The sequence below is a fragment of the Nematostella vectensis genome, chromosome 11 (assembly GCF_932526225.1).
Source record: "Nematostella vectensis chromosome 11, jaNemVect1.1, whole genome shotgun sequence".
Taxonomy (NCBI): Eukaryota; Metazoa; Cnidaria; class Anthozoa; order Actiniaria; family Edwardsiidae; genus Nematostella; species Nematostella vectensis.
Window position 1 is genome coordinate 5,368,631 of NC_064044.1, and position 26,044 is coordinate 5,394,674.

At 40.0% G+C, this 26,044-nt stretch overlaps 1 protein-coding gene and 1 long non-coding RNA gene across 2 annotated transcripts in view; one reads left to right on the forward strand and one right to left on the reverse strand.

The window, feature by feature from the left end:
- Positions 1-23,886, forward strand: LOC5505450 (arf-GAP with SH3 domain, ANK repeat and PH domain-containing protein 2). Its single transcript, XM_048734668.1, has 34 exons — positions 1-255; positions 3,125-3,197; positions 4,143-4,229; positions 5,497-5,531; positions 6,346-6,372; positions 6,525-6,599; positions 7,026-7,075; positions 7,207-7,282; positions 7,357-7,410; positions 7,518-7,603; positions 8,354-8,429; positions 8,801-8,884; positions 9,592-9,683; positions 9,988-10,057; positions 11,691-11,738; positions 13,265-13,307; positions 13,381-13,429; positions 14,011-14,083; positions 14,505-14,543; positions 14,699-14,771; positions 15,069-15,202; positions 15,864-15,952; positions 16,105-16,192; positions 16,579-16,671; positions 17,232-17,317; positions 17,779-17,900; positions 18,093-18,160; positions 18,894-19,058; positions 19,405-19,766; positions 20,184-20,699; positions 21,184-21,239; positions 22,025-22,128; positions 22,577-22,708; positions 23,601-23,886. Exons 1-34 carry the CDS (start codon positions 130-132, stop codon positions 23,673-23,675), a joined length of 3,426 nt encoding a protein of 1,141 aa, XP_048590625.1. The 5' UTR covers positions 1-129; the 3' UTR covers positions 23,676-23,886.
- LOC125573863 overlaps positions 22,562-26,044 on the reverse strand; it is an 11,582-nt gene continuing 8,099 nt past the window's right edge. Inside the window, exon 2 of the long non-coding RNA XR_007314236.1 lies at positions 22,562-22,743. This is a non-coding gene — a long non-coding RNA (uncharacterized LOC125573863). The remainder of the gene's footprint in view (positions 22,744-26,044) is intronic.

Below are 26,044 nucleotides of genomic sequence, written 5' to 3' on the forward strand. Positions count from 1 at the left end.
GTAGGCCTGGCACTAACTGCACGCCCGGAAAGACTCCAGAGTGAGAAAGAAGAGAAATTCTCTCACACAATCTGTACTTGAAAGTGATGATTCCTGCATCATACTAGCGGTTCCTCCACAAATACAGCCATGCCTGACAGAATAACTGCCAGAGAATTCGTACAGGAGACGAGAGAGGATTTAAGCTCTCCTACGACTTCTAATTTTCTAGCATCGATGACTGCATGCAGAAATACGGTCAACATTTTGGAAGAGGTTGGTGGAATTCGATTATAAGTGAATGTTGGCTTATTTGCCCTCAATCCACTAGATATTTAGGGCTTCGCATAAATGACCTAGTAGGACATCAATAACGCAGGTATTTTAACCAGGCTTTTTAATACCACTTAGATTTTGCAGCTCAAAGTGAGCATTCAGTTACAGGTCAAAATAGAAATTAAAAGCACACCGAGAAATGCAAAGTCAAATTTAGAAATCTCCTTCATCTTGCCCTATGCAAAACAAAGGTTAAACATCTTCTTATAAAGCTTGATTTGATCCATTGCGAGTCCCTGGCCTAACAGTTCTTTCCATTGTTATTTACAATGTTACTTTTAGTAGAGTAATGACCTAATGGTAAAAAAAACTGGATTATAATCCTCGGAAACAACAGATTTGTAATACTTGTAAGCTAGTCCAAGCTAACAATTAATTGCCTAAGAGTACACCTTTTATCTGCTCAAATTGCTCCAGAAAGGGGCCATCTGCACGAATCGAAAGCGGCTTTGGTTTTCTGTCCCAGTTCGTTTCATTGCCTGTTTCAGCTTTTAATTAAAGTACTCTAAATACAACAAAGAAAGTAAATTCCATTTAAGTCCTCGATGACAATATAGCAATTGTTTCGATGTATAGAATGATGTATAGAATGGTATTTTTAAGTTACTGTACATGATTTATTAGAAATGTATGAATTAATTATGGCACTATGATGGCATTTATCTCGTTCGGAATCGTCTGTTATCAAATTAATTTCGTTGTTTGGATCTGAGGGTGACCACATTTTATAAAATTAATCCACTTGGTTAAAATCCTTTTTTCCCTGAAGCCTTTAGAGTTCATGGTTAATTCCCAGAACATATATAAATTTTTGCACTGTATGAAAAGCTATTACAGAGTGTAACTCATTATTTTGTCTAGTCCAAATTTTTTTCTAGAATTATAGAATAATATGCCAAATATTATTATCAGTATTTGTTTTGTTTGGCTATTCATTGCTAATTTGATTCAACATTACTAAGAAAATAAAGATTGAGAGATTATAGTTTTTTTTTTTGATCAAGAGATTCTAGAGAATCAGAAGATAAAGTTAAGTGAAATGTAATGATATGAATATTAAACAATGTCTATAAACAGACGTCTATTAAGTGGGCTCACAGATTTTCCTTTTATATACAGTATTTACCCAAAGCATATGGAGATCTAAAGTAACTCTATTGAGCCATTCAATATGGTTCAAGCTCTTCTGAGATCAAACTGTGTTTTGTACCGGATTGAGCTTGAACCAAAGCATACTCACTCAAAATTCTGGTAACCAAGCCAGATCAATAGGGGACTTGTGCTAAGAAGTCACCTGATTTTTGGGTGTCAAACTTGCATGCACTCTGGCTTTTAGTGGTGTACAGGATCCGAAATGATCCCAGGACCCGAAACGGTCCCAGGACCCGAAATGGTCCCCGAAATCAACCCCAAGGAATTGCTGTAATGGACAAAGGGAAAGCAGAAGAAATACTTGCAATTCTTGAAGCATAATTAAGGGTTAACAGCGACTCGATTTCTAAACAACGTGACTTAAAAATATTAAATTCCAACACAATACTTCTATTTTTTACATTGCCCGGCGTTAAACCCATAAACAGAGTCTAAAACAAATACACACCTTTTATTGCTATTGAAAGGGAAAAGCATATATAAACATAGCACAGCTTTGCTCAGATCAACCAAACTTTTGACCTTCCATCACACTCTAAACATTTTGCAGTTCCGACACATGACTCTGACACTATAAATCTCATTTCCGGTAAACATCACCCCTAAAAATCAATATTTATTCGGCAACCAAACATGTATTTCACCACAAAATCTTTGTTCACACGAGCAAATATTTACCGACACATTTTAGGCAGCCGGTTTGGCCGAGAAAGATGGAATGACAAAAGCACACTGAGTAATACACTCGAACAACCCTTCTACTACCGATGCAAAATATTAAGAGGATGTGGCTTTTTGTTGAAAGCAATGTGAGTTTTGTTATGTGAGTTTCGAATTTCCTCATGTAGTCGTGCGTACACCCCGGCATGATCTCATGATATGATAGGTCTTTCATTCATCGAAACAAACATGCCAAAAAATAACTTTAAAAAGTTTCGCTTCCTTTGAAAAGCAGCATGTCCTATCTGTAAAGACTTTCTTTTATGGCTTGTTATGTAAAAATGATTTATCCTTCCCGGGTTCTTCAAATTACTATCACAGGAATTGTTAGTTGACCCCAATTTCTGACTCAACCACTGTATTTCCCCCGCAGTCGTATATTAAAATCTTAATACTATAGTTTTAGTTAATGTAAATTTCCTTTTAATAACACAAACAAAGCTAAAGGTTTCATATGTTTTTTTAAAACTGAAAGCCAATCCTTACACATTCCTTTAGTTGTCCATTACTGTAATTCCTTGGGGTTCATTTTGGGGACTCTTGGGGATCGTTTTGGGTCTCGGGATCAGTTTGGGTACTTTTGGGGATCGTTTCAGGTCCTGAGATCGTTTCGGGTCCTGGGATCATTTCGGGTCCTGTACAGTGGCAAAATAACAACAACAAAAAGCAAGTGATTTAGCACTAATGATTGAAGCCAGAGAGTTTTTTTTTAAAAGGGTTTGTTTAATTTTTTCGTTCTTCTTCGGTGAGATGGGCGCAGTCTATCTATGTATATTTTAATTTGAATTTGCCACCCAAAATGTCATGTGATCTCTAAGCGCAAGTCCCCTATTGGACTTATTCAAGAATAAATTTGTATACCTATAATAGGGAAGGATTTCCTGTTTCTGATCCATTAATTTGTTTTTGATATTTATTGTTTATTGTTATTCCGCAGAGCCTTGATAGTGATAAAACTGTTCTTTCCAAACTGAAGAAGTCCATGAAAGCACTGCATGGAGCTGGGCTAAGTATGTGAAATTTTAAAGTCTGGTATCTACATTGTTTTATTGTGGAGTAAAAACCTGTTGTCTTCTTGAGTGAGGATGTTGTACCATAAGTCTTGTCATGCATTGCATTTTTGGGGGTTGTAAAAAAGCACCATACCACTGCTGGTCCCATGGTGCGGCAATCACAGCAGTTTACCTCCGGTTGGTTACGTAACAATCTCCAAGCAACAGGGCTCCTTGAGGACAAAACATTTTTAACAAAAAAAAAGGAAAATTGAATCCACATTATTTACCGAAACTTCAACGAAACTTCAAAAATGTATCCGAAATTTACAATTTTGAATAAAAAAAGGATTTCCCATTAAAAATCATGGCTTCAAGAAGCCAGGGTGCTCCGAGATTGTTACATAATTGACTGGAAGTAAACTGGTGGAGTTGCCACTTGCAGTCAGACTACTTAATTTAAATCCTCACAGTTCTTTTATGTTCACACTTATACCTCAGTGCACTTGCTAAAACATTGGACCACCTGTGATTCCGATCAAATCTTTTGGCTCTGTGTGGTATTATGTACAATACTTACAAAAGATTTATGTGCTAAAATAGGAAAACATAGGGCTTGCACAGTTTATCTTCTAATGGTGTGTTATCAAAATAATCAGCACACAAAAAAATGCCACAATAGAAATCATAAATTATGCACCTAGCACATCCTCCCTTTCTTCCGTTCATCCTTATTTTAAATCTGGGATGTCAGGGCTGTCAAAATGTACTGGAAGTAGGTTGTTGCTTATTTAACATAGCCGGTTGTGAGAGGAGACACAAAATCAGCTCTGTTTTTCATTTTAAATCACACAAAAAGTAGCTGACGATAAAACTTGAAGTAACCAGCGGAGTTCCAGTGGTCGCTGGCTTGTTTTGAAAGCCCTGAGATGTATGCATAACTCATTCCTTATATCTGACCAGGTCATGTGGCTAACCAAGTGGCACAAGCAGAGAGCCTGGACAAACTTGGGTCCCAAGCACTTTCTCGAGAAGCAGACACTGGAATAGGTAGGGTGGAAATACTTGCAAGTGACATTTACATGCCTTGAGGGGCGTCATGTTAAAATAATCTTTACCTGTTTTTTAAATAAATTAATTTTAGACCAAACAAAAGACTGTTTATGCTTTATAAGCAAGATAAGTCAGGGCTTCTGGAATTACACGCTTGTGCTGAAGCGCATAATTTCGCTTTCTGTGCGTAATCTGCAAAATCCAAAAATTTCTGCGTAACCCGTGTAATTTGGCTAAATTTTGAAAGACGAAACATTTAAGTGCACAGCTGATGTGTTCTTTTAGGGTTCTTGCCTCTATTTCTTGTTAAAAAAGACAGATATTCTTCATAAGAGTGTGATATTTCGAACTGAATTTCAAAAACAAATAAAATGACTAGGCATTCTTTGCTAAACTGCGAAGGCCTAGGACTAATAATAAAATACCTTTTTTAATTGGCTGGTGGCTAGGAGCCAACGAAAACTCGCCTAAGATATTTTCGAGCAAAAAATAAACCTTTTCAAGTTATTCCATGCTTTCCTTCAGTACAAAATGTTGTAACAAATGGGCGTAACAGTTGATATTCAGTGTAATTTAGCGCATAATATAGTAAAAAAAACCAGCAAAATTTAGATTTTTTAAGAAAAATGTAATGCAAAATCCCATGTAATTTAGCATGTAATGATCGATTTTCCACGTAATTTGGCATGTTATTTAGCAAAGAATCCTGCGTAATTTTGAGTTTTTTTCTGCATAATTCCAGAAGCTCTGATATGTACAGTACATTATGTTTACATTTAAGCCAAGCAAAAATCACTTGTACTCCTGAAAGCAGTTTATTTTATATTGGGGAAGATAGAGGGACTTACTTTAATTTTTTTTTCCAATTTATCATTGGAAGATTTAGAATTTCTCTACAAAGAGATGGCAAGAGACTGAAGAAAATGGGGGCAACAAGAATATGTGAAACATTTTAGTTCAGCTGAATTTATGTGGGGGGTGGGGAGGGGGGTGGGGAAGCAACCTTCCTGAATCTGTCATTGCAATTGCCAATAATGAGCAGATTACACTATATATAATCTGCTCATTATGAGATTTTAAGCTCAAGCTCAAGCTTTTTGCGGGTTTCAAGTCGTTGGTGATTTGGTTCAGTAAATTCAGAAATTTTAAGCTTTGAATCTCCTCCTGTAAAAAAATGAACAAATTTGGTTTGGCCATTGAGGATATAGCTCTTGGGCTCAAAATTATGTATGTTGTCCTTGAGTATTCTTCTGATTTTTTCTAGGCACCACATTCTTGAAGTTTTCTGTCATGATGAAGGTCAGCATTTCAGCTTCTATATTTGAGAACAGTTTGTCATTGGTCTTGCCTCTATTTTTTATCTCCCATACACTCTCTTTACTTAGAAAATACAGTATGGTCAAGTGGTGTTGCAATAAGCTGCCAACTCTGGTTACCCTGTGGATATAGCTAATAATAATACTTATTTATTAGTCCTCTTGTAGCCTTAAAAGCTAAATTACAGGATTCAAAGAACAAAAAATATAATAAATAATGATTTATTGATGCAATATAATAAATATACAAGGTAGCATGGACCATCAGATAGTCAAGGCCAGCGCATGTTTGTTTGTGACAAAATTGCCAAATCTATTGGTTGCAAAGGGTTTGATGTGACTGCCAGCGCGCATTCTTAACTGGTAGCTATGGGTAGTAGCCTCTATGCGGTCTTGCACGGGCCGGTACACTTGGTTTTGTGGTGTCAAGCAAGAGATAAACTTGCAGCAGGCATCAGTCCTGTAGTTATTTTATGTACCTTGGAACACCAGGAATGTGGTTAGGGGGACCGAACTCTTCCAACTCACAACATGTTACCAAGATCACCATATAGTTTACTGAAAAATACCAAAAGCGAGTGGGGCGGGGTTCTCCAGCCCCAGGCCCTCCTCTCTGCAGCCCGTGTTACTGCTACATGGGATGGCCGGATTTGGCAGCTTGTATTCGACAACACCATGCTATAAAACACAAGAAGATAAAAAAAACTGGGGGTTTTATTTGCTTTGTTTACAATTAAAGAAACTCTGTTCTTGGTTTGTCTTCCTGTAAACTGATTCTCTATACTTTTTTGCTTCAGGAGTTATCCTCACTCATGAAGGTTCTTGTAAGTGCTTATCTTTTACTAAAAAAAATATTAGATAATTGAAGTTAATTGAAATAGTTGCATATCAACTGTACCTTTTTTTATTTTAACTTTTGCAAGCTTATGAGCAAGATTATGTCATTAGTGTTTAATGATATATGTTATTATTTTAGTACACCAACTACTATAATATGATAATGTTTCCGCTGGACTCACTTCTAAAAGGAGACCTGAAAGATATAAAAGGGGTGAGTGTTTTTTTTTTTTTTTTGCACATCATTCACTTGCAGTATCAGTATCAACCCTTTTTATGCTAGTTATAACCATCATCATCTGCATCAAGACCATCAAGTCTTTTTCCATTTTTATCACCAACATCATAATCAGTATCACCACAAATTTAATGATAATCATCAGTGCCTTCATCCCATCATCATCATCTGCAGAAAGACTCTTTTGTTTCCTGTCATCAACCATGGGCAGATCTAGGTTTCCCCCTTATTTCAGAGATTTTGCTTTTAAAATAAAGGAAAAGGAAATCCATGTAAGAACAATAAATCCCCCTTTCTAAAAGTCCTTGTTTTGCTCCCTCTTATTGGAACTTCTTTATCTACCCCTGTCAACATTGTTAAATTATTGAATATGGGAACGAGACTTATTGTTTCTGTATGTAGGAACTACGGAAGCCATTTGATAAAGCTTGGAAGGATTATGAAACCAAATGGTATTGTTACTGTGTTGTTATCATTGTATGTCACAAATAATAATTATTATTATTATTAAATAGATTATTGTCTTTGTTGTCGTTAAATTTGTTGAGCCACACATTGCCTGTGTTTTTTTAATCATTCCTAGCTCAAAAATTGAGAAGGAAAAAAAGAAAATTGCTCAAGAAGCTGGACTGATTAGAACAGAAGTTGCAGGAAGTGAGGTAAATATTTCCTTTACAAGATTAGTGTGTGAACAATCTGGTGGTTGTTTTATGTTGTTGTTGTTGTTGTTTAGATGGCAGAGGAAACAGAACGAGAAAGAAGAGTCTTTCAGCTTCAAATGTGTGAGGTACAGTGTATATGATTTGTTTATTATATTCAATCCTTTATTTTTTTTTTAATTCATGAAAGTTGTGTATACACCATTCACTTGTATTTATTTTAAACACCTTGCAGCTGCTTATAAAAGTTAATGAGATCCAAGTAAAAAAGGGAGTTGACGTTGCACAGCACCTTGTCGAGTTCTACCACGCCCAGATACAGTAAGTACGGTACTTGCATTTTCCGATAAGCCCCGCCCAGATACAGAGACTACTGACACTGGACCCAAATAAAGTGTGTTTATTTATACTGTGTCCCTGTATCCAAAGAGATACAGAGCCCATATTCCTGTCTCTTTTTTACAAAAAAAACGTTTAGTTTCTTTGGTTTTCTGTTCCTAATTTTAAAGAAAAAAACCAATATCCCTGATGTTATAGATAAAATGCAAAGCTATACTACAGGGAATTCCCCACAAAAGGAATACATGTAATAACATTTATGCAGACCACAGGGTATGAAGAGATTATAGTCTAACCCTGTTTGGCTGATGCGGAAGGATGATGATGATGATGGTAATGATGGTGATGGTGATGGTGATGGTGATGGTGATGGTGATGGTGATGGTGATGATGATGGTGATGGTGATGGTGATGGTGATGGTGATGGTGATGGTGATGGTGATGGTGATGGTGATGGTGATGGTGATGGTGATGGTGATGGTGATGGTGATGGTGATGGTGATGGTAGTGATGATGGTGATGGTGATGGTGATGGTGATGGTGATGGTGATGGTGATGGTGATGGTGATGGTGATGGTGATGGTGATGGTGATGGTGATGGTGATGGTGATGGTGATGATGATGATGATGATGATGATGGTGATGGTGATGGTGATGATGATGATGATGGTGATGATGATGATGATGATGATAGTTGAAGGAGAAGCATACTGTGATTTCTTTTGTATCCAGGTATTTCCAGGAAAGCCTACAGGTCCTTGATGGACTGAGAGGATATGTCGAGGAGCTGATGAGTGAACTACAAAAGGTTTGTAATGAATTGGTCACGTTCTTGTAGCTGCTCGTACAATTAATATTGCTGCAGTTAACCTCCTTCCAACCGCATAAAATCACAACTGTAAGCCAATCAGAGCAAAGCACAGTTACATCCCCTTAAGAAAGAAATCATCCCTATAACAGTATAATTTTGCATCACCTCTAGGACTACAATATTTGTTTTGATAGAAAGTGAAAAAGTTTCTCAGGTTTTTTGTGTGTGAAAATAAAATAATCTGCAATGATGTAGTAGTGGTGCACAAAATTACTGGAATGAAAAAAATATCTCAGCATTGAGATATTGTAATTGTTGCCATGTGGGATTGTACCTTGGTTTGCTAACAAGTAACTTTGTCCTTTTAGCTGCGCTCCAAGCAGGATGAAGAGCGAAAAGAACTCGTGGACATGAGGGGTGAGATCAAGGCCTTCCTGCAAGTGGACAAAGAGGTAATGCATAAGCACTTTACTCCACATGTCACCGTGGTTATGGTTCATGGTTCCGTTATTGCTTTTTTTGTTATTGTTGGTGTTTTAGTCCGAATAAATAAATGTGTGGGCATCTGTTTTTTTTTTTTTTATTGTGCCATTTTCTCTACTGTAAGCGTTATCATTGTTGTTGTTGCTCTTGAAGGGTTTTCATTTCTATTTCTGTTGCTGCTGTTAGCGTTGTCATGTTCTGATTATTATTATTTTTTTCTGGCATTGATATTTTGCCATTGCTGCTTATTTTCGACCATGATTATGACCTGAGCTGTGGTTACAGTTCAGTATATATATATAGCTGAACTATTCAATTCCACCATAATAGCCATTCAAATTTTACGCCCTCTTTTTATGTTAATTTTAAACATAGATAGTATATAAGTGATGATAGTAATATATTCTTAATAAATCTCCTGATGAGTGGGCAACCACGAAACAGGCTTGTAGAGATAAAACGGTAGTTCGCTTGTTTTTTTCCTACAAACCAAGATATATCCCGCTCTACACCTATGTATTGAGCACTGTTATATAAACGCCTGCACTCACATATATAATATTCAGTATTCTAACTTAACAGGTAGGGAGAGTGACATAATGACGGTATGAAACAGCTGGTCCTACGTACTTATGATCACTTATATATTTTCTCTTATTGTTTTTTTCTCCACAAGCCTCCCAAGGGTTCATATAGCTTACATGGTCAACAAGGGGACTTAATTCATGGCACAGAAAAAGCAGGATACCTAATGAAGAGAAGCGAAGGGTGAGATTGACAGGGAATTATTTTCTTTCATAGTTTATGACTACACCCTCCCACACCAGATTTCCCGCCATTTTGAATCCAATTGGGAAGGGCTGACCAAAAGGTTATTTATTTCTTTGCAAAAAATAATAGAACCAACACAGCAAGCTACCCAGCTAGGGAATGGGTTTCATTTTTTGTTCTTTTTTATCATCTGTGTCCTGTGAATGAAATTACACCTATGACTGCTGAAATTGGAGGGAAGGAATGACTGGTAAAAGCTAAAAGTTAGCTACTACCATCGGACATGCTCTTCCGTCTACAGACTTCGCAAGATGTGGCAGAAGCGCTACTGCAGCATACGTGATGGACACTTCACCCTGGCACACTCACCGGTTCGTACTTCACTGGGGATAGCCACGGGGACTTGTAACTCATCTAGGAGGCTACGGGTGGGGACTTGTAGCTCTTCTAGGGGCTAGTGGTGGGGGCTCGTAGCTCATTAAGAGGCTAGTGGTGGGGACTTTTAGCTCTTTTTGGGGCTAGTGGTGGGGACTCGTACCTCTTCTAGGGGCTAGTGGTGGGGACTCGTACCTCTTCTAGGGGCTAGGGGCGGGGACTCATACCTCTTCTAGGGGCTAGTGGTGGGGAGTTGTAGTTCATCTAGGGGCTAGGGTCAGGGACTTGTAGCTCATCTAGGGGCTAGGGGCGGCGACTTGTAGCTCTTCTAGGGGCTAGTGGTGGGGGCTCGTAACTCATTAAGAGGCTAGTGGTGGGGACTTTTAGCTCTTTTTGGGGCTAGTGGTGGGGACTCGTAGCTCATCTAGGGGGTAGCGATGAGGACTCGTAGCTCATTAAGAGGCTAGTGGTGGGGACTCGTACCTCTTCTAGGGGCTAGTGGTGGGGACTCGTACCTCTTCTAGGGGCTAGGGGCGGGGACTCGTACCTCTTCTAAGGGCTAGTGGTGGGGAGTTGTAGCTCATCTAGGGGCTAGTGGTGGGGACTCCTAGCTCATCTAGGGGCAAGTGGTGGGGACACGTAGCTCATTAAGGCTAGTGGTGGGGACTTGTGGCTCTTTTTGGGGCTAGTGGTGGGGACTCGTACCTCATCTAGGGGGTAGCGATGAGGACTCGTAGCTCATTAAGAGGCTAGGGGCGGGGACTTGTTCCTCATCTAGGGGCTAGTGGTGGGGACATGTAGCTCATTAAAAGGCTAGTGGTGGGGACTTGTAGCTCTTTTTGGGGCTAGTGGTGGGGACTCGTACCTCATCTAGGGGCTAGCGATGAGGACTCGGAGCTCATTAAGAGGCTAGGGGCGAGGACTCTTAGCTCTTTTTGGGGCTAGTGGTGGGGACTCGTACCTCATCTAGGGGCTAGCGATGAGGACTCGTAGCTCATTAAGAGGCTAGTGGTGGGTACTTTTAGCTCTTTTTGGGGCTAGTGGTGGGGACTCGTACCTCATCTAGGGGCTAGCGATGAGGACTCGGAGCTCATTAAGAGGCTAGGGACGGGGACTTGTTCCTCATCTAGGGGCTAGTGGTGGGGACTCCTAGCTCATCTAGGGGCTAGTGGTGGGGACACGTAGCTCATTAAGGCTAGTGGTGGGGACTTGTAGCTCTTTTTGGGGCTAGTGGTGGGGACTCGTAACTCATTAAGAGGCTAGGGGTGGGGACTTGTAGCTCATCTAGGGGCTAGTGGTGGGGGCTCATACCTCTTCTAGGGGCTAGTGGTGAGGACTCGTACCTCTTCTAGGGGCTAGTGGTGGGGACTCGTAGCTCATCTAGGGGCTAGTGGTCGGGACTTGTAGCTCATCTAGGGGCTAGGGTCTTGGACTTGTTGCTAATCTAGGGGCTAGGGTCTGGGACTTGTTGCTAATCTAGGGGCTAGGGTCTGGGACTTGTAGCACATCTAGGGGGCAAGTGGCGGGGACTCGTAGCTCATCTAGGGGCTAGTGGCGGGGACTTGTAGCTCATCTAGGAGGCTAAGGCAGGGGACTTGTAGCTAATCTTACCATTTTACATTGTTTTAGACGACTCCACCTACACAAAAATTAAACCTTCTTCTCTGTCAAGTAAAGGTAAGTATCATAAAAGCTATTTTCTTTCAGGCTTAGTTTTTTTTACCATCAATGACATGCATTTTGTGTTTTGTTTTGTTTTGAAGAAACACTTTTATACTGCATGTTAACTCTAAAGGGAGGGGAGTAGAAGAGGAGGAGCCTATAAACAGTAGCTTTGCGAGACGATATCCACCCTATCTTTACTTAGGTCAAATCACTAGCCTTTGGTCTATCATAAATGCCTCATTCTGATTGGTTGACCTACTAGTAGACTATAATCAATCTGCAAACTGATTGGTTGACCTACTAGTAGGCTATGATCAATGCTGCAATCTGATTGGTTGACCTGCTAGTAGGCTATCATCTATGCTGCATTCTGATTGGTTGACCTGCTAGTAGGATATCATGAATGCTGTAATCTGATTGGTCGACCTGCTAATAGGCTATGATCAATGCTGCAATCTGATTGGTTGACCTGCTAGTAGACTATCATCAAAGCTGCATTTTGATTGGTTGACCTGCAAGTAGGATATAAGCAGGGCTTCTGGAATTACGCGGAAAAAAAACTCAAAATTACGCGGGATTCTTTGCTAAATTTCGCGCTAATTTACGTGGAAAATCAATCATTACGCGCTGAATCACGCGGGATTTTGCAATACATTTTTTCTTAAAAATCAAAATTTTGCGGGATTCTTTACTGAATTACGAGCTAAATTACACGGAATATCAACTGTTACGCCCAAACTACATTTTGCACCGAAGGAAAGCACGAAATTTTTTGCGTGAAAATATCTTAGGCAAGTTTTCATTGGATCCTAGCCACCAGCCAATTAAAAAAGGTATTTTATTATTAGTCCTAGGCCTTCGCGGTTTAGCAAAGAACGCCTAGTCATTTTATTCGAAATATCGAACTCTTACGAAGAATATCTCTCTTTTTTACGAGAAAAAGTGGTAAGAACCCTAAAAGAACACATCAGCTGTGCAATTAAATATTTTTTTTTTTTAAATTTAGCCAAATTTGTGGATTACGCGGATTACGCGGAAAAAGCCAAATTACGCGCTTCCGCACAAGAGCGTAATTCCAGAAGCCCTGTATAAGTCAAAGCTGCAATCTGATTGGTTGACCTACTAGTAGGCTATCATCAATGCTGCAATCTGATTGGTTGACCTACTAGTAGGCTATCATCAATGCTGCAATCTGATTGGTTGACCTACTAGTAGGCTATCATCAATGCTGCAATCTGATTGGTTGACCTATTAGTAGACTATCATCAATTCTGCAATCTGATTTGTTGACCTACTAGTAAGCTATAAGTCAAAGCCCATCAGTAGCGAAAAGTGCTGGATTTAAAAGCCGTTTGAGTTTTCAAATTGACCTGCAAGTGTGACTCAATCAATGATTTCTTTTGGACTCACGGTCTCTGAGACAATAGTCCATTCAGCCTTCGGACTTCTGGAAGAATGGTTAGAAACACATAGTGATGAGAACATTACATAGACAAGGTGTTTATTTTTCTCATTCATATTTTCCCCGTCTCTCGCAGGAGGAAGGAGAGGGGAAGAAACACAACTTTTCCATCGTTTCTCGTAAGTCGGACGGATTTATGAGCAATACCATACACACTACCACTTAACTTTTTCATCTTTTTTTTTACACCAGACAACAGAACGTTTCTCTTCCAAGCAGATGATGAAGCTGACTTGGATGCGTAAGTCTAGTTGGTTACCTACTGAATATAATTTGCATGATAACAAACTGAAAGAGAACGCAACTGCTTAGTGTACTTGCGTTCAAACGGTTTTTGTGTTGGTTTAAGTTGGATGGGTTTTATTTTTGTTGCGAGTACGTTTTAACAGTTTTCATTTATGTAGCGCAAATATTAAAATCCGCTTGCGTCCGATTTTTTTTTTTTTTTTTTTTTGCTGCATTGTCACCAGTTTACTTCCGGAGGTCCGACGGAAACCTCAACCGTTAAAAGACAAAATAATCTATTACAATTCGAAATATTTAACAGGCCGTCCGCTCTACATTATCAATCACATCCTCAAAGAAACTTCCAATAGACACACTGCTTTCAATATTTTTGAAAACATTTTTCGCATTTTCCGTGAAAGTTCATCGAAGATTGTTACGTAATCGACCGGGAGTAAACTGTTGACAATTGTGTGTTGCGTTTAAGTTTGAACGGTTTTTTATTTGTATTTTGCTTTCGTTTTCTCCCGCGCCCAAGTGAGAACCAGCCGGTATGGATTGACCGATTCACATGAACCGAATTCTGTTTTGCTGCAGATGGGTTTCAGTTATTAGCAATAGCCGCACCCAGGCCCTCGAGAAAGCGTTCGGTGACAGCGAAAAAAATGAGGTAAGTTATTTTGATTAAAATAGGGTATCCATCGCTCTATATTGGGAGAACAATAAATCATTCTACATTCCAATGAGTCTGCATGGGCCAACTACTATTGATTGGGGTACCAACAATTATCATACACATATAATAGCTATGATAGCATCAAATAGTAAAGTTCCGATATAAAACCGATATAAGCGAGAAGTTAATTAGTGCTTTAAGGCTTACATACATTACTGCCAGAACTTTAGTCCGAACATTAGGGGGGTGGGGTGGTGGTGATCCACTAAGGGGGAGGGGGGTATCCACTTGAATCCACCAATCCAACTGTATTTTTTGAATACATGTGTTTGTTATTTCAGCCCACCGAAGACAGCTTTATATAGAAAGTTCCTTTATTGTTTAAATACTTAGTTCCATTTGTTTGTTATTTCAGCCGGGCGATGATAGCTCTGTTGTACATAATATCAAAGAGGTACGTCTGTCAGTTTGAGTTTTAAAATTGGTATTGCCTTCTCCGACTTTCTAGACTCTCGGATTGTAAGCTAAATCGGGCCTAATGACCTCCCGTCTTTGTTTAAAAGAATTCGAAATTTGCTCCGCCATTTGCTAATATTTATGCTTTTTCAGCTGCGCCTTAGTATAGTAAAACAAGTTCAGCGGTTACCTGGCAATGATACATGCGCAGACTGTACCTCTAAAGGTGAGAATGAATTTTTAGTTTTTTTTTTTGCATTTATTTTTATTCCAGCTGGACATAACAAATGAGATAAGCGCAAAATCTTTTCTTTTTTCATTCATGAAATTTGCACGAAGAATTGAAAATTGGGACTTTGGAAAGAGTCTGCGTAGTTGTCATATGTTATACAGGGGTTCTACTGTATTATTTTTTTTTTCTTTAGTTCTTTATTTTCTTCTTTATTTCTTACTTTATTTGTTTGTTTGTTTGTTTGTTTTCCCACGCTATGTCTTTCGTAAATATCATGTTTGTTTTGTACAGACCCCACATGGTTGTCGACGAACCTCGGCGTCTTGACGTGTATCGAGTGTTCAGGAGTTCATCGCGGGATGGGTGTGCACGTTTCTAGGGTCCAGTCCATCACGCTCGATAATATAGGCACCGCTGAACTGCTCGTGAGTAATGTGTTTTTATTCTTATTTTGAAAACCGTTTGGTTTTGTCCGGCCCTCGATAATATTGTTAAACTATTGTTTGTTTAATGTTTAACCATTTAGAGTTTAACTGCGTGCAATTTGAATAAGACACGAGAAGAAGTAGAGACAAGTAAAGTCCTTGTTTGGGAACTGATTGTTGTGTGGATTTATACTCTTTCTTGAATATTTGGATAATAGACTTTGACTTTAATAAATGGATTTCATATATCCAAAGCAATATCCTAGAACTATGTAAAACCATACTCGATCTTCAATATTATTCGGTCATCATAATAACCCGCCATTAGAGGAATAGAATCAAAAAGCCCAAGCTGTCGTGATCTCGTACCAGAACAATGAATACAATACACCAAAAACTGGAATTTGACTCTGCCATTAGAGGAGATATTGAAGAAAACTGAGTTCCACATGGGCTGCATGGTCACTCGCTTGATGCGCAACTAATGTTTCCCTTTCTTTAGGTGCGTCCATTTAATGAGAATTTCAGCTCGTGTCATCCACAAATTTTTATTTCATGTCATGATTGTAATCTGGAGATTTCATTGGATCACTACAAAATAAGTTATTTTATTCTAGAGAATTTTTTATAAGGTTAACATTAGGAAATGTTCTCTTTTTAGCTCGCCAAGGCTATAGGGAATGGAGGCTTTAACGAAATCATGGAGGCCACTCTAGACATCAATCAGAAGCCCACGGCAAGCAGTAAAATGTAAGAAAGTTGGCAGTCTCGAAATCTGATCACAGCAAAGAGGCAAAGAAGAAGACTCGTTGGCTAAAAACCGGACTATCACAATTCCTAAAGAAATATGCCCTATGCTTTTCTATCTTGTTTTTGACTGCTTATTTGGCATCTCATTTCAGGGACGAGAAGAAAGAGTTTATTCACGCCAAGTACATCAAACACCAGTACGCACAGAAATCGGGAGAAAGCCCCGAGAAGGTGTTGCAGGTCTGTGTATATATACGGCTGCACCGAGCCATTTGCCCTCGACTATTTTGCCGATCAAAACATCCACTGAAGCCCTTAAGAGACACTAGCTACTAAAATAATTTTATCAAGAAAAAAGATTTTTACTATTTTCTTGAATACATGACATTTCTAATACCTTAAACTACTATATATGCACTGCCATCTAACTCGTCGCAGGATTTATTTATTTATTTGTTTGTTTGTTTGTTTGTTTATTTATTTATTTATTTATTTATTTATTTATTTATTTATTTATTTATTTATTTATTTATTTATTTATTTATTTATTTATTTATTTATTTAATCCATGAATTTGTACTTTATAAATGCGATGCATTTCACTATTTCCGATTTTCTTCTCCCAGGAGCTGCACCAGGCGGTCAAGTCACGTGATATTCTGGCCGTGTTGCAAGGGTTCGGCGAGGGAGTGGACCTGAGTGCGACGCTACCAGGATCGGTAACGCAACCCTGTCACGCAACTATATCACGCATTTTATACTGTGTGCATTGCTTTGATCATCATATCAAGACAATTTAGCCAAAAATTGTCGTTTTTGACAAACGCCGTCACTTCCATATAAGGAAACTAATATATTCCTTATTTGGAAAAACTGCATGATTTTAAGGTTGCCGTACCGCAGGTGCTTTGTAAACTTTATGACTTGTAAACAGAAGAGAAAAACGGTTACTGTGACCATCTTTAGTCAACGGAGAAAGTATTTGAAAAGAAACTAAAATTCCCCGGTACCAGACCCCCCAAAAAACAACGTTTTCTTCATATGGGTGACTTTTTTGAAAAGGAGATTCCTCATCAAAGCTATGCACTATGCATCATGGGAAGGATAAATAGTTCGAAAAGGATCGTGGGAAGGGTAAAGTCTTCCCGTTGTGCCTATCACGCATTGTTATGTGATATGATCTAAAAAATGTTCCCTATCTAAAGAACGCCCCCCTCTTTATTTAACGCCCCCCCCCCCCACCCCACTTCTTTACCTTTACTTTTTTTACACTTTTTAGACGAAATGGAACACTGCACTTCACGAGGCAGTTGAACAAGAAGACCTTACTTCTCTACACATCGTCGACTTTCTAGCGCAGAACGGGTACGACTAGCCTTTTGGTTCTAAATTACATTGAATGTGGGATTCTAGAAAGAGTCCATACCTCCAACACGAAGGGACTTGAGAATTCGAGGGGGGAATTCGAGATTTTTCCATCCTCGGAGACCCAGTGCTTCGAGGTCACAGGCGCGAGAACGAGGCGGAACAAGGCCGGCGGAGGGGGAGGGGGTAGGGGGCGGGAGAGAAAAGAAAGGAAAGGACAGAGAAGACGTCTTTTTCTTTAACTCTCTACTCTCCCGCCCCCTTCTGCCTCCACCGCCTCGTTCTCGCGCCATTTCCCTTGGGTTAAAGCGTCGTTTTACCACACAAAATCACTGTCGCTTGAAACATTAATAAGTGTTAATTCCTGGACTTAGACGAAGGGTGTTTCTCTTAAAGAATTATCTTCCTTGAGGATTGAGGAACTGAAAATTAACGTCTCTTGTCTGTATCTCGTAACGCAGGAATGACGCAAATGTTGTGAATATGGAAGGGAACACCCCATTACACTTCGCAGGGCAGGCCGGGAAAACAGAGGTTGCTAAAGTCTTGCTCCGCTCAGGCGCCGCCGAGAGTATACACATCGGTGAGTCAATTATAAGTGTCGTCGCCACGTTACGAAAGAGTTTCATCACGCATATTGCGTCAATAGTACATCATTTTTCACTTTTTCGTTACGCCTTCACGTCGACTCATATGCCATCACGCACTACTTTAAAAGATTATGAAAGTATGTATTGGCTTGAATTTATTACTAAAGCTGCTCATTAATTCACAGAAAACTCAAACGGTAAAACACCTGTACAGCTAGCAAAGGAAAGCGGTCACAGCGAGACACTTGAGTTGGTGAGTTATGATTACGGGTCTTATACTTTTCCATTGCCCTTAGAAAACTATTTCCGAAAAGTGAGTATAAATGAATAAATAAGGTAGACAAAGTATTGACCAAGCAATGTCGATAATATGAACACCCTCCAGAAACAAACTGGAAACTCCAAAAGCAAATGGAATGTACTTGCAACTATAAATTGACCAATCAAAGGCCATCTAGACTACAGTTGTTTGATTCTACCAACCACAGTCATTAGAAGTCAAACGCTAGTCCAAAGTGTACTACAGTTGTCTTGTTAGTACTATTTTTCACTACAGTAGTCTGAAAAGTATGAACCCACCAATCACACGTGACCTTCCCTTTTAATATCAACTGGCATTTCACATCACTGAGAGGTACTTAAAAATCGTGTTTATTCTTATCTTGTTTCAATGTTCTCGGCTTGAATAAGCACGGTAAAGCTCATAGTATTTGGCCTAACTAACTTACTTTTTTGGACTCAATTACTTGTCTGATTTAGCCGCGGGAAATTGCGGGAGCATAAAACGGCGGCGTGATTCTCTTTCTTTAAACGCACTTCCTTCATCCCGCTTTCCTTGTCTCGTTGCCAGGTTATCGCACCTCCCCGATAAACCGTCTTTTTTTCTTTGGGTGTGTGCCCTATTCATATCTACCAATTTACACCACAGAAATATTACCCTGTGATCGACTAGTAAAAACACGTCACAAGCAATTGTTTCTTTTTAGCTGAGGAAATGCGCTAAGGGCAAACTGACCTTCTGTGATCACGTGAAAATCGACTGGGGACTGAACCAGGCCGACGACTTCACGGATGACGTCATCGAGTTGACAGACATCAAAACGAGTCTGAGTGATGACGAGGCGCTAAATGATGTCAGACTTTCTTCCAAGGTACGCACAACGCTATAGCCAATAGGCGACTTGCACTAAGTCACGTGACTTTTTGAGTTGCAAACTCGCGCGCTCTTTTAGCGGCATAATAAAAACAACAAAAAGCAACTTATCCACCTCTTATGGATCAGTCAGAAAGTTTTTTTATTTGTCAGAAAGAACTTATTTCATTTTAAAAAAAATTTCGTCTTTCTCTGGCATGACGACTTCAATCATTTCTATGTTTATTTTGTCACCCAAACAACACGTTATCAGCAAATAGGCGATTAATAATAAAATCGCTCTCCAGGTACCCCTGTAATTCCCTCAGGGGCATTTTTAATACCGTTCCCTATTCTTCCAACAGGGAAAGTCTGGTCCCCCTACCCCTCCCCGCCACCGTCGCAATTTGCCTCCTCGCCCCGTGAGCCAGATGATTATGCCGTCTTCGCGACAGGGTCGTTCCCAGGAGCCAACGAGCATGAGCTCCTTGCTAGCCGGGCTAAGTCTCCAAAGCAACGATAGCCACCACGGTCTGGCAAATTCGCCGTGGACTGGGGACAAGTCGGCAAGTAGTAATGCCTCGCCGGTGGTCATGAGACGAAAAGCTCCCGTACCTCCCCGAACGACAGGCGAAACTGTACCGATAAGTGTCCGACAAAGTGTTGCGTTACCTTCTTCTACGAATGTCGCTACGGGGAGCACATTCGGGCATGGCGTTAAATCATGGTAAGAAAAATAAATTAATAAACTGGAGTAGCTAATCATTCTCGTCTCAGGATCCAGCTAAGATCGAAATTAATTAATCTTGTGGAGGGAGGAAAACCGGAGAACCCGGGGAAAAAAACTCGGAGTAAAGGCGGGACCAACTAACTCAACGGAACCGGGAATCGAACCCAGAACCCAGTGTTGAGAGGCACAGGCACTACAGAGCGACGCTCTGCCAACTGCGCCACCTATGCTCTTCCATTGATTCTCTTGAGTATGTCCCAATCCTAATGAGAACTTACCGAGTGTTTTAATCCAGTTCAACCGTTGGGATTCATAATCCCTATTCATTTCTTGATTCTACGTCAAACAGTCTTATGGTTGGCGTGTAATATTATTTAGGTGGCGACAGGTTAAATAACATTTTTTTTTTCTCAGGCAAGACGAAACAAGCCCATCCGACGTTGCCGAATCCCCCCCACCCATCCCCCCAATAAGATGCTCCTCTGTCAGTAGGCCAGTCAGGCCAACAGGCCCGCCTCCACCCCCGGTCCCTAAGCCGCAATTCGACGACACGCCCACCCGTGCCCCACCGCCACCGGACATGCGGACAAATCCGGACACGGAGCGTCGACCGCCTCCATTACCACCCGCACCAAAGAGGGCCCTGGACCTCAAACCCAATCTTCCGCCCGTACCCACCCATAAAAGGTCCAAATCGGACGGAAAGGTCCCGTTTGGGGAGGACATCGCAGATATGGGGAGACCCACGCTGGTAAAGAAGTCATCTTTCCCCCTGGGAGAGGGGGAGAAGGACGATTCTAAAGCATCTCGCCCCGAGCTTCCACCGAGACCCACGGGCTTGAAAAAACCCGCGAACACCGGCCGTGTTAGTAATGACGTCGGTTTGACCAAGAATGCCCCGAACAAACCTAAGTCTACGACGTTACCGAGGTATGATGATTATTTTAGTCGTTGTAACGCAGTAAACACCTAAACTTCCCCGCCTGATATGGGCGTCTTTGGGATAAACATATTCATCCCTGCTAAAGCACTGTTACTCATTTTCTTGAAAATTTAGTAATTCGTTACCAAGATATTATAATGTTAGCCTTTGTAACGCAATAAGTGTGAACTTCCCCGCCGCATATGGGCGTCTTTCGGATGAAAATGTTTTCTATTCAAACCTGCAAATCAACTCCCTTCCCCGAGAATCAAGTAACATGTAATTCAATCATTTCCACGCTAACGGAACAAAGTCCATTTATGTCCACATGCACGTAAAACGTTAAATGAATAGGTCAATAGTTAAGTAAATAGATCAGTAGAATATAATTTTACATATCTTTGTGTAGCATGGTGTAAATCTATTGATTTTTTTTGGCTCGCCTTTTGTATACGTCAAAGAACGTATGTAATCTGCGTATTATTTTATCAGGCCTCCTGTGACACCACCCCCTCCCAGGAGACAAGACTCAGACCCAACAGTCAAAGGTAAAGCAGACAGTGCTGAATAACGTATGCGCATGCGCGTTCAACCGCGCGGTACTGGAACTAGTTTTGCACAACTCCTTTCCCCCTTTACTGTGGTTTTCAGTATCCTGCAAACCCTCGCCAACGATTTCCAAGCTAAGTCGCCTTCTGTCATTTGTAATCCTTGGAGCGTTTTCATTGGTCAGCCTAGAATGGTTGCCAATCACGCCATTTCTCCCCGCAAGACGCTGACCAATAAGAAAGCTCTAAATGTAATTCCGTTAGTTTCACGGAAAGCGGTACTGCGCATGTCTGGAGTCAGTGTTTAGGCTTTTAATTGTCTACAAACAGTTGAACTTTAAGCTGTCAATGCCTTTTTTTAAAATAATATGCAATATTTTATTGAAAACTATGTTTATTTACAGTTTGTGGTCATTTCCTTTGAATTTAAGTCTCCCAAATGCATCAAAGGCTCGTAAGTCAATATTGAAATTTGACTGAAATTCATTGTGTCCGGGCCGGAAAGCTATTGCAAAGCTCTGACCAATACACTTCCCCTTTTAGCAGATATTGACATGAGTTCCCAGGATATTCAACCTAAACCCAAGCGCGTGCTATAATACTGTAGGAACGCGCTAGACTGTTTCGAGTGTGTTGAGTTTCTCAGCAGCAACGCCTATTAATGTTATGTGTAAATACAGTGTAATTAAAATGGGACGCGAATGGGTCTAAAGCCCAAAAAAGCCCTACCCATTTTGCTCACGGCGCTCCACCAATTTCATGTGATTGTTATTTTGTAATCACAGTTTACCCACCAAACAAAGACGAGCCCTTACCAAAGGTGCAAGAAAACAGCAAAGTTGGCGACACCCCAGCACCGGAAATACCTCCTCGGAACTACAGCAGCCCGGTACGTGCCCAGGGGAGGGGTGGGGGGGGGAGTGGGAGGGGTGACCCGTAAAAAGAGCCCTGACGCCGCAGGAATTCGCAGAGCCTCGTTCTATAGTTTGACGACTTCAAAAAGGCTTGGTTCTCGCTTCTTGGGTTTTCTCCGGATACTTTGCTTCTCGTCCCTCAACAAGAATTAACAATTTCGATCATAAGCCGTTTTCTGTGAGTTATGATTCGTATAACAGCTCCTTTTATGCCTTAAATCAAAACGTATCTTCACACTTTTAAATCAACATCTTACCTGTTATAAAGAACCATTACAATTTCTCACTTCTTTGGCCCTTGACCAATCAGGACCCATAATAGATGGTAAATTTTGCATACCGTCAATTCCAGGCCCCCGTTGGTCCTCGACCAATCAGGACCCATGATAGATTAGACATTTTTTTTTGTACCTTCGTCCCCAGGTCCCCGTGAGCCAGTTCCCGCGCAGAGTTCAGGCGCTGTATGATTGCGAGGCTGACAATGATGACGAGCTTTCATTTATGGAGGGTGACGTCATTCTCGTCAAAGGCGAAGGTGAAGACGCCGAGTGGTGGGTAAGTCGACCTGCGCTTAAGAAGCAACTATTCCACTAGCGAGAGAAGGAAAGGAATGTCGTGAATACAGATGTTCGATTAAAAGGGAGCCAGAGGAATGTCCAAAAATACAGTGACATAGGCCTCGTTCCCAGGCTCCTTGTTCCCAGGCTCCTCGTCCCCGGGGACAGTGCTGAATAACGTATGCGCATGCGCGTGTTCTGGCGAAAACAAACAAAATCTCAGTGTTGAATCTGAGGCTGATTTCGGTCGCTGTTTTGACTTGCTGTACAGCATTAAAACCATACTGTACAAAAGATGACAGATTTGTTTAATAATGAGGGAGTCATAAAGAAAGTTTTAGCCTTAGGCTTGATCCAATTTTCTTAGCATTCGCCAAAATGTGACAGTTCGCCGGTAAAACCCAGCCATTTCAAAACAAAAAGGCTGGTTTAACCGCGCGGTACTGGAACTAGTCTTGCGTTTTTCAGCACTGCCGTCCCCGTGCGCTCCATACAAGCCCATAGACACGTCGATTTGCCGATTTCGAGTGTTTTGTCAGGTTTCAAGGCGAGCAGCAAATCAAAAGTGACGTCATTAACCGGCAAGCTGCTCAGCCAATAGAAGCCAGGTCACGAGACTCCCTTAGGCCGAATTTCCTATGCCTATCTAACAATATTCCGTGAATCCAGAAGAGTTCCATACCCCCTTCCTCCCTTTTTCTTGTGGGGATTTTGTCAAAGGATCCCCAAGCTCCAAATGTTACCCTTTTAATGCGCCGAAATAAAGACTGCGATCGTCTATAATACGTTTTTGTTCTTCAGATGCATTGTCAAATCCAGACTTCAATGTGGGCGATTGGGAGGAGAAAATGATATGTTTTCAACTTAAACTGCTTCTCGTTCTTTTTTAGCTTGGAGAGCTGGAGAGAAAGCCTGGGAATAGCGGCGTTTTCCCGATCAGTTTTGTTCGCGTGCTCTCGGAATAATCCCAGAACCCCTCGTCAATCAACCAATTTCGTCCACGTTTTCTTGGACAATTTCCGAGAAATTCGGACAGCTTCCAATGCAGATAACTTCCAGTAACTGCCGCTCGACAAAGCTGTAGTCAAGATAGAGATTATTGCTTCACTAAGTTTGCTGGGATTCTATTGTCGCTGGAGAAATAATAACAGGGAATAAAAATCAGAGTGAAATATTTTTAGGTATGGAATTATAAAGTTTTTTATTGTAGGTTGTATTTGCTTGACAACCAATTATTTGCTTTAATGTCGATAGAGCCTTATTTATTGAGGTGCAATTTAATCAAATGAATACTTTTTTTCAATGTTCATTTTTGGGGGAGCTTCCATGAAAATTTTAGGAAAATGCTATTCTAATTTGTGTTTTATTATTGTGTTAAACACAACAAACTTTTAATTTCGTCACACCTAGTATTTAGTCAATTTTGGAGGGGTTAAATATTTTTCTTTTTACACTTAGAAAGGATGGCAGCCAAATCTAGTGACGTGTTTATAGATTCAAAATCTATTTTTTACGGATTATTAATTTTTTTTTTTTTTTTTCATTTAAAAATGTTGAAGGTCGGCAACTTGGTAAACATTTTGTGAGAATGTAATTTTATGTCTAAAGCCCAACACTTGGCACCGAATCAGAAGTTTGTTTGGACAGACAGAGCAACAAAATGGCATGAAATTTTCGAATTCTCAATATATAAACTTAAGATGCCGCATACAAAGAGCTTAATTCCAAATTTTAAAAAAAAATTAGAAGATATGAAATTTAGATATTAGCGAGCAAAAAGGTGGCTTAATTTCTGATCAGAGCCCGACTTCTCCCTAAAAACGAGGAGAATTCATAATTTTAACATTTGAAAATTGCACTTCAAGCCTCTTATCTCGAAGACGAATCCATTTGAAAAAAAAAAACACTTTTTGATATGTTGGTTAACATAACATAAGGAACCTCTATGAAAAAATTCAAGCTTACCGAAGTTAACCAGACCTTATTTTGGGAAAACTTGCCATTTTTTGCTCTGTCGTTTGGACAGAAACTACATTATGGCATCCACTAATTAAACAGCCTAGAAGTTTTTTATTGGTTCATTCTTCATCACGTTGCCAATTAAAGAACTACAAATGTAATTTCGTTTCTTTTCCCGATGATAAATGACGGATGCCAAAATGGTGGTATATATCAGTTTTAAAACATTTGCATGGTTCACATAATCTTTAAAAATCGCTGTAATGTAATTAAGAATGCAATACCAACAGACCAATACTATAATTTCAAATATCAATTTTGTTGAAATTTATGTAATTTTGCCCTTTTGAGCAGAGGCTTTTCTTACATCGATTTTTTTAAAATTGCACCAGACTAGAACACAGAAGCGCTTGATACAGCGATTTTATAATAAAAAATTGACGCTTCCCAGATAATGGAATTTCTGTGGTATTTGACCGCCAAAGCGAAGTTTACGCCTCAATTATCAGTAGCTCACAGGCAAGAAAGAATAAATGTAAAATGTTTTTTTTTTGTTAACTTCTGCGCCTTTTATCCAGCATTTGTAGGTCTCCTGTATTTAACATCCCCGTAGTTTTAGTACTAGATATATATCATCAAATTCCAGTGGCCTCTTTCTGATTCGCTGTGCTGGTGTTCGCAAGGAACCTTGTCTTTTGGAGCGCGAAAAGAGAGCCTAGCATCTTAGCTCAGCGAAATATAAAAAGAGGCCTCTAATAGCAAGGAAATAATCAAACTGACCAAACCCTTTGTATAGTAATGATCATATTTTAGATCTTTGTACATTTATATTTTAATTATGAAAAAGTAATGTTTAGAATATAGTTATTGCCTTGATTCTTAAAACACTCCTTCAAATCATCCTGTGTTGTTTGATTGTTTTGCCTTTTCGGGTTTCCTGTGGTTGCGTGTAACTGCTGCAGAGACTGCGTAGTGGCCTCCTACACCCGTCCGTTTTCAGACCCAACATCTGTTGATCAGTTTTATTTTTTTTCGTTTGTGACAATTTTGTTTTGGTTTTTGTTTATCTTTAAAACTATTTTAAAACCCTAAGCGGTTTAGAGTTTCTAAAGAGGGACTAAACCCCTTTCTTGGCCACAATTCCCCTAACAAACACACACAAGGCTAATAAAGCAATGTTAATAGCTTTATTGAGAAAACATTCTATATTTCATTTTCCCGAAGGATCAAGAGAAAATGACCCATATCCCGGTTCACCTGTGGTGACATTCGTATTTTGTGTGTATGCAAAATTGGCTCATAGACTATTATTTGCGGCGATTTGCACGGTGACTGGCTATATCTGAAATTATGGTATGACTAGTAAGACTACAGG

What these genes read in the sequence shown, in the direction of transcription:
- LOC5505450 (XM_048734668.1), top strand. Translation starts at nt 130, where the DNA reads ATGCCTGACAGAATAACTGCCAGAGAATTCGTACAGGAGACGAGAGAG. An exon ending in AAGGATTATGAAACCAAATG is followed by an intron (nt 7,076 to 7,206) that starts GTATTGTTACTG and finishes AATCATTCCTAG; the next exon opens with CTCAAAAATTGAGAAGGAAA. An exon ending in CGCAGACTGTACCTCTAAAG is followed by an intron (nt 14,772 to 15,068) that starts GTGAGAATGAAT and finishes TGTTTTGTACAG; the next exon opens with ACCCCACATGGTTGTCGACG.